Source organism: Camelus bactrianus, chromosome 27, assembly GCF_048773025.1.
Source record: "Camelus bactrianus isolate YW-2024 breed Bactrian camel chromosome 27, ASM4877302v1, whole genome shotgun sequence".
NCBI lineage: Eukaryota > Metazoa > Chordata > Mammalia > Artiodactyla > Camelidae > Camelus > Camelus bactrianus.
This window is the reverse complement of record NC_133565.1, coordinates 9,610,912-9,619,226: the sequence shown is the minus strand read 5'-3', so window position 1 is coordinate 9,619,226 and position 8,315 is coordinate 9,610,912. Positions and strand designations below refer to the sequence as shown.

Here is an 8,315-nt window from a genome sequence, read left to right as displayed (position 1 = left end):
TTCCGAGGGGTAAGGCCGCGTCCGCTCTGGCTAGTTGGGAACCCTGTGTGGGAAGGTGGAGGGCTCCGTCCTTCCTCCCTTCTCCTGGGGGGCTGGCAGGAGGGCTGTCCCTCCCTCCCTCTGCACACCCCCACCCCACCTCCCCGTCTTTGCACTGTGCTTGCCCGAGGGCCAGATTTTCGAGGCCACCCCCTCGGGCGCTCAGCAGACTAGCTGCCGTTGGGGGCTGCCGGCTTGTCGGTATGTAACCTCGCTGAGGAATCCACGTGGGCGCGGCCACTGGGAGCCTGGCCACGATCCAGGCCCTGAGGGCTGGTAAACACTTTCTCAGCTGTGTGCCTTGTCTTGCTGTCTCTGCTGGTGCCCCGTGGCTGCTGAATCCTGCCACCGTGGTGGCGGCCCTGACCCAGCCCCAGCGACCAGCCTGCGTAGCTCCTGCTTCCTACTCAGGGCACTTGGGTGACGTCCGGGCAGAGGACGCGCCCGGGGTCCCCGGACTTTCTCCCACGGGGGCTGTTGTCGGAGGCGGTCATGTGTCTGTCTGTGTATCGCCCTGTGAGTATGCTCTGTCAGGCATCTTTCTCCCCCGCTGGGCCGCGGGGCCCTGTCACCCTCTGACATCACTGTGGCCTCCATCTGAGTGAAAGCACGCTGGCCCTGGCTAACGCAGGCACTCTGACTCACCAGGGCAGCCGACAGGCTTGTGAAACCTTAGGGTGTGTGGCTGTGGCTGCGTCTTTGAGGACACACGTTCCTTGGGGCCATCTAGACTGCCACCGGGGCCACCAGCAAAGTGGGTGGAAACAGGTGACCCTCATCCTGGAGGGGGCACATGGCAGCTTTGATGACTGAGGGAGGATGGAACTGAAGAGGGGCCTCCACTGACCAGGCTGGCCAGGGGAGGGGCAGGGACTGGGACCCCAGAGGGCCGACCTCTGACCCTGAGGCAGGTGCTCCGGGAAACGCGTCCTCTGGTTTGGAATTTCTAGAACGCATCAAACCTTGGCCTTCAGATTTTAGAATATTTGCATTTGAAATGACAATTCCAAGAGCTGGGTCTCAATTTTGCACGTGGGGAAAATACCCCTTGGTCCAAGGTGCTTTTACTCCTGTAGGTGGAAAGTGTGAAATAAAAACACACCAGTGCCACCTCAGGATTAAGCAGATCTGGTAGTATATCAGTCATTTAAATTTTTTTTTAATTTTTTAAATTAAAAAAATTAAAATGTGTCAGTCTTTAGGCTCCAGATTGTTGGAGAATGTTTCTCTCAGGGCCGTTGGTAACAAGTGCATAAAATGCAGCAGATACAGCGAATGTTTGGATTCACATACTGTGTACCTACACGGTGCTGATTTGAACCTTGTCACAAATTCGCAAGGCCGTCATTTTAATACAGAGAAAGTCGTGTCGCCAGAGGAAGTAAGGGTGTTCCCCGAGCCGCAGGCCCACCCCGCCCACACCGTGTGTCTCCGCTGTGGGCTTTGGAGGATGGCCTGTGACAGCCGATGGCCTTTGTTGCCCCACTCACTGTATCCGTTTTTCCCTCTGTTTTCCCACTGTTTCACTGTTTTCCCTTCGTGCAAAGTTGAGCACTGGCTCTTGTGAGTGTCCTTTCAAATGCAGATAGTCTAAAATCTGAAGGCCAAGGATTGCCATGTCCTAGAGACTCACTGGGGAGACCTAGGTAAATAAAACTGCTAATGTAGATGGATGAGGGGTAAATTGCAGACCTTGGTGGCTCGAATCTTTATGCAATGTCACCAACACTTGATATCTTCAGCAGTTCTCCCATGGCACGTAGACGGGTGATTCTAGTCTCTTGTCACCAATGCCACCGAGGTTGGCCGTCATGGATGGTGATCAGTCCGGCTCTGTGGAGGCCCCCCGGCAGGACTCCTGTAGGATGGGTCCATCCCCTCTCCGGTCAGAGCCGCCCAGACTTCGAATGAGGGAGACGCCCGTGGTCTTCTGTGCCTTTGGGAGACAGCCGGGGTCATTCCTGAGGTGCCCAGGAGCGGGACAGGTGGGGGTCCACCTTAAGCAGTGGGGAGGGAGGTCCATCCACCATGAAACAGTGGGAGGGCTTCGGGGGGGCTCAGGTCTCAGGAGGGGGCTGTTCTTGGGAGGCTCCCCCTCCCTCCCCCTGAGCCCTTCTTGTCCCTGGAAAAACTAGGCGTCTTCAGACACCCAAGTCTCTTTGGGCCCAGGGAGGTGCCCGGCCCCGGGTCCCCCGGGATCCACCTGCCCATGGGCACTGGCCCACTGCTGGCGGTCCGGGGTGCCATCTGTGGGCTGTCCTGGCCTGGGGCCTCCTGCTTAGGGGAGATCAGTGCCTGGAGGCCGTGTTTTGGGCAACTGGGCCACACCTCAGTGTTTATAAAGACTTGAGCGCCCAGACTGGGGCATCTCTGAACCCCTCTTTCCTTTTGTCCAGCTCATCCACTCTGTTGCCCTAACTTCCAAGGCACCACGGGGAGAGGGCAGGTGGGTCGCGTCAGCCCATGGACACAGGCTCGTGGGGGACCACCGTCCTGTGGGGTCTCCCCTGCAGCACTGGGGTGGGGGCCTCGGCTGAGTGGTCAGTGCAGGACGTGGGCCCCAGTGCAGTGAGGGGCAGGCAGCACATTCTGGAAGGAAGCTGAGAAGTCAGCCTCTGATCCGACCCTGCTGAGGGGCCAGAGGACGTGTGGCCGGCGTGCCATCTGCTGTTGGCAAGCAAGTTGAAGTTTTCACGTTTCTGCAGAATTCTTGTTGGCTGGTTCCAGATGGCTGGGCAGGGCCCTGAAGCCTCCAGGTGCCCCTTCTGCTGGGCACGTGGGGTGAAGGGAGTGCCCCCTCCATTCTGTGCATCTGAGAGCAGAATCCAGGCTGATTCTGGCCGCAGACCCCTGGGGGCCCGCGGAGAGGAGCCCCTGCCCTGCTGTGGGAGGGAAGAGGGGTCCCCTCTCTGCAGCACGCCGCCCCTCTGTGGCCTTCCAGCCCTCCCCATGGCCAGCACCGCCCAGGTTGGGGTGGGAAGTGATGCTCAGGGCTCCTCCCCTGCCCGCCCTCCCCTGGTGGTACCAGGTGCCTAGAGGGGTGCCTCCACCCTGTGTGTCAGTGCAGTCACCCTGGAGGCCTGAGCTGCACCCCGGGACCCTGGGCCACCACAAACAGCCCAAGGTCAAATCACATCCCTGGTGCTTCTGGAGGCTGGTCTCAAATGACCACTCAGGATGCCTGGACAGCCTGGCACTGGAATTTAAGAGCCAGGCCTCTCTCCCCTCCCCTCCACCCCGCGTCTCCATCTCTGTGTGAATTACAACCTGCAGAGAAGCATCGAGCACGTTACAGGAGGTCCTGACCAGCATCTTCTTCCCCGAGGACAGGGAGGCTTTAGGTGAAGCACGGAGAATTCAGGTCAAACTAGGAAAAAGAGGCCACGGAATTTCATTCTGTGGATGTCTCTCAGAGTTAGAGGTGCAGTGCACCCGAGTTCGCAGGGCTGCGGGCTTCCTGCCCTGCTGGGACAGCTCGGCGTACTTCAGAGGGACCCACACCTGGGGCGGTGAAGCCAGCAGCCCAACTCGGGGGTGGGGCGCTTCCCGGGCCCTCCTGCAGTGCTCTGCCTGTGCGCCCCTTGAGTGTCACCCGTGGTCTAGTGTCACCCATGGTCCAGTGTCTGTGGTCCAGTGTCATCCGTGGTCCTAGTGCTGTCTGTGATCTGGCTGTTGTCCGTTGTCCCAGTGTTGTCCATGGTCTGGTGTTATCCATGGTCAAGTCTCGTCCATGGTCCAGTGTCATCCGTGGTCCAGTGTCCACAGCGTACCCTTGTTTCCAGGTGAAGTGCTACCACAAGAGATACTGCTTGGCCACCCGCGACGTCGTCTTCCGCCTGCAGTTCCACACGGACACCATCCAGGGCTATGGCCTCGTGTTTGGAAAGGAGGACCTGGACAATGCCTGCAAAGGTGAGGCCCCCCCACCAGGTGTGTGCAGACGTCCCCTGCCGCCACCTTGTGCCTCCCTCCCCACCTCTGTAAATTAGCCCATTGTTAAGTTATCCAGTTCCACAAAAGACTGATTGATCCAGCAAGGAAAAAACTCTTGCATAGTGAAGCTACCGGCACCTTCTCGGCCGTGGGCGCACTGCTGCAGACGTGGGGGTGGTGCTGCCCAGGCTGGCCTGTGAGGTCAGAGTCAGGCCCGCTGCGAGCCCGCGCGCGCAGCAGCGCCTGGGCGCCGGGGTTGTTCGCGCGTCTGGCTGTTGTGACTGCTGCCGCGGGACGCTCTGTGCACGTGTTGACCCCATGCTGTCCCCCACCGCTGCTGGTCTTCCCTCCCACGTTGTGAAGTTTCCGCCTCTTGTCCCGTAGTCCTCATAAGGTTGCGATTTCTGGGTGCCTTCTCTGTGCTTTCGGGCCCCACACCGGGGATCACTCGCCACGTGCCGCAGGCCTCCCGTCCGCAGGGTCATGCGGGAGAACCTCCAGGTCTGCTCTGGGTTAGCTGCAGAGGCCCGGGCACAGAATCCCCCCGTGCAGCATTGGGAGGCCGGAGGCCCTTCGGAGCATGGCACCCAGAGCCCCCCATCGGCCGCACAGACCCCGCCGTTGCAGGGGAGCTCAGCTGTCACCACCTGCCCTCGTGGGCTGCATGGTCGGGCCCCACCACTGGGACCCGGGGACAGGGCAGCGTTCCCAGCGCGAGCGCCCGGAGGCCGTCCGCAGCGGCACCGCTGAGACCTGAGGCCCGCTGGCACCCCTGCCACGGACTCCTGGAGGCCATCCCAGCTCGTGTGTGACGCCCCCGCTGCAGGAGGAAAGCACGCCCCGAGCCCCAGGTGGCGGGAGACGAGCCGAGAGGTGGACAGGCTCCCTCTGACACAGCTGGAAGTGGAGAGAAGAGACCAGCCTGCTGCGATTTCATCCCTTCCTCATCATGGGCACCTTAGCTGGTGTTTTCCGCACGGCTGTCAGCCTTGGGATGGAAGGGTCAGCTTTGAGGACTCCGTCTTTCACGAGGCGGGGGACCCCACCCGCTCTGGCACCCCAGTCCGCAAACCCGATCGTTCAGATTTCTGTTTCTAATCTCGTTTCTTTTTCTTTTTGTTTTTTTGGGAGGCAGAAGTAATTAGGGGTCTTTTTTTAACGGAGGTGCTGGGGATTGAACCCAGGACCTCGTGCACGCTAAGCACACGCTCCACCGCTGAGCTAGCCCCTCCCCCATCTCGTTTCTTCCAATGTGAGCTCTTCGGAGGAAAATGGATATGGTCAGTCCGACCCTCCTTTACTCGCAGTGGCACTGTTATTTGTGAAGTGGGCCAGTTCCCTGGAGGGGAGGCGGGCTGCTCAGTCTCCTCCACCCAACACCAGGTGGAGTGGACCCTGCCCAAGAAATGCAGTGTGTCCCACAGCAAAAGACGCTTTCTCCGTGGTGCAAATGTGCCGCGTGCCGGGATGGCCATTCCAGGGGCGGGGGGCAGGCTGTGCTGACCTGCTGGCTGTGCCCCATGTCCCTGATGGGTGCCGATGTCTGTGAAGTTCCGGCGTGTTCTGGCATCAGAGGGGGCTCTGATGTTTGCTCGGTGTGTTCTGTGCATTTAAAGACTCAGAGCACCTGGTCAGCCGCTGGATGGAGCCCCTTCAGCTGCACAGACCACAGCCCCAGCAGGTGCCGGGGCAGGGCATGCCCTGGCTCACGTGCTGAAGAACCAAGTGAGGCTAGAACTGCGTTGGTCAAGCGATGGGCTGGCTCTGGCTCCTCCTGTCAGCCTCTCCGCTCGGGGAGGGACATGCTGGAGGGAAGCCCTTGCCCCACCTCCTCCTCTGCCTCCAGGGTTCAGATTGCACTCCACCTGATTGCAGGGAGCCCCACCCTCCTGTTTACTTTGCCCTGGCTTTTTTTGGTGGAACCAAAGTCAGTCACTTAGCGGATCTTCCTCCTTCTGCCCAGACTAGAGAGGGAGGCCAGGTCCCTGGGAGGGAGGGGGACATGCCCCCACCCTGGGGATGCTGTATTCTGGGCTGGAAGGCTTTCCTTTGTGGAAAAGAGGGGTGAGCAGTTGTGGGCTGAACGGTCTGCCGGGCTGGTTGGAAGGAAGGTAAGCAGGGAGCCTGTGTGCATGTGTATGCATGTGTGTGTGTGTGTGCACACGCTCACACACTTCTGCTAGGCTGTGTCCTTGAGACCAGAGGGGCAGGACGGCGCCCCGGGAGGGCAGAGGGCGTCTGATGACACGCAGTGAGCTGAGGGCAGTTTTCACCTGGCAGCGGGGAGGTCAGGCGGCCTCAGGGAAGACAGTTTGCAGGTCAGGGGCGTCGGGGCTTCTTCTGCCCTTGGAGGTCAGTGATGGCCAGAAGCCTGTGGCTGCTCCATGGCTGGCTGGCTGGCTGGCTGGCTGCTGAGTCAGCCCCGGGCACCCCCATGTCCCCGGCCGGCCATGGCTCGGTGTGTTTGCTCAGTTAGGTGTGCTGTTGACGGGAGGCCCGAGCGTGGGTGTTGGGTGGGCAGGACAGGCGCCCATGGGAGCGGCCCTGCCAGCGTTCCGTTTGTGTGGGCTGTCCGGGCGTGGTCACTGGGGTGGGGACACACCTGCCCCAGCCCCGCTGTGAACCCCAGCAGCCCTCCAGCCCGTGTCCCCAGCCAGGGTGCCAGGAATCTGTGATGCTGGTGGCGCCACCCCCCCCTTTCTGGCTGGAAAACCCCACTCTCGCCCTAGTTTTTCTAGTCTGGGTTTCTCAAGGCACTTCCAGCCTGCTTTGATTTTAGGAAACTTTTACAAGGGAGGGAGCACTTTCCATCCGCCCCCTGGCAGGCCAGGGGTCTCAGGGTGTGAGCTGGCCATTCAGGAGCAGTGAGTGGTTTCTGGAACTTGGCCCTAGCAGAGGAAGGGAGTCGAGGTGTCTGGAGGTTCCTGGCCATCCAGCACCATGTTTGGCCTCTAAGTTCGAGGAGCAGGCACTTTGCATCTCTCCCGGTCTCTGCTGCTGTAACAGGACTAAAGATCGTAGGCTCAAAGGCCCTGGCGTGGCCATCACTTCAGAGGTCTCGATTTTCTTGGGAATAGAAACTGATTCAGTCCACGTGCAGGGGAGTCTGTAATTAGCACAGAGGCAGATTCCTGCTGCAAGAAAAATAAAAGCAAACCTCGTTTCCCAAGAGGTTACAAACACCACACTTGCAAACGTCCAAGTGGAAGAAATGAGAGAGAGATCTCAGCGTGAGTGACTTGGTGAGATGACGAGTCTCCCCTAAGAGGGACACCGGCCAAGCCCAGGCGTTTCCTGTGGTTGTGAGGCGAGCCCCTCAGCCCTCCGAGGGAGGAGGCATCTCGGGACACTTCCAAAGCCACCTGCAGTTCCACACCTGGTCAGAGGGCGTGCAGGGCCACTCACCCCCTGGAACAGCCTCCTCTCTGGGCCCACACCCCTTCCAGCTGCCCGGTCGGTGATACCCCATCCACGCCTCAGAGGCCGGGACCCCTCGGTGCATGAGACTGCGGGCACTGAGATGCCTGCCTGCTTCTGGGCACCTTGCAGGGCTGGACCACTGCCACTGGGCCTGTTCTCAGAACTGAAAGGTGGGCAGTTTGTCGCTGGTCCTGCAGCTGGTCACTGAAAGCCCCAAGCCTGGGAGAAACGGTCTCTGACCCCTAGGCTGAGGGTTCCCAGGTGCACCGAGGGGGCGAAGGCGTGGCTGACACCCTCCCCCTGAGCCCTGTGGGCCGGGGCACGGCCCCATGATCCCCCGGGTCCAGCAGGGGCTGGTGAGTGTTGAAGCTGTGGACAGTGCAAAGGCCCGGGGGTCGCTCAGGGTCATCAGTCCCTGAAGAAGCAGAGATGGCAGACTATGGGGCTCAAACGGTGTCCCAGCTGGTGAGAGCTGGAGGGGGCTGTCTGGGGCCAGAGGGCCACCCTGTGCAGATGTGCAGGACAGTTGACACCTGGCAGTTTGGGTCACTAGAGACAATCAGTGACATAGAGAACTTTCCGAGAGGGTTTAAAGATTCCATTTTTTCTTTACATTTCCATGAAAAAGCAATTCCTCACCATAATCCATCCCAGCTAACGAGGCTGAGTTAAGAACAGTCATTGCCTGGACACCATGAGGCATTTTTGTTCCCGGGCTCTGGGCCAGCGGGAGAGCAGGCAGGAAACGGTCACCAGTGCAGGTGTGGGGACACGCAGGATGGGGGTCACATAGTGCCCACCCCTGCTATTCCCTTTGCCTTGGCCTCTCCAAATCGCCACGGCCACCCCAGGACAGCCCTCGTCACACACCCCATCACCAGGCAACTGCTCTGCCAGTTAGGGGAGTGAAGCACAGAGAAGTT

At 60.1% G+C, this 8,315-nt stretch overlaps 1 protein-coding gene across 1 annotated transcript in view; it reads left to right on the top strand.

Annotated features, from left to right (window-relative positions):
* Positions 1 to 574: 574 nt before the first annotated feature.
* The window catches only part of LOC141575293 (tensin-3-like), a 61,935-nt gene continuing 54,194 nt past the window's right edge, over positions 575 to 8,315 (top strand). The window contains 2 exon segments of the mRNA XM_074354334.1: positions 575 to 2,024; positions 3,822 to 3,951. Coding sequence (XP_074210435.1) covers positions 1,830 to 2,024; positions 3,822 to 3,951 — 325 coding nt within the window. The 5' untranslated portion in view covers positions 575 to 1,829.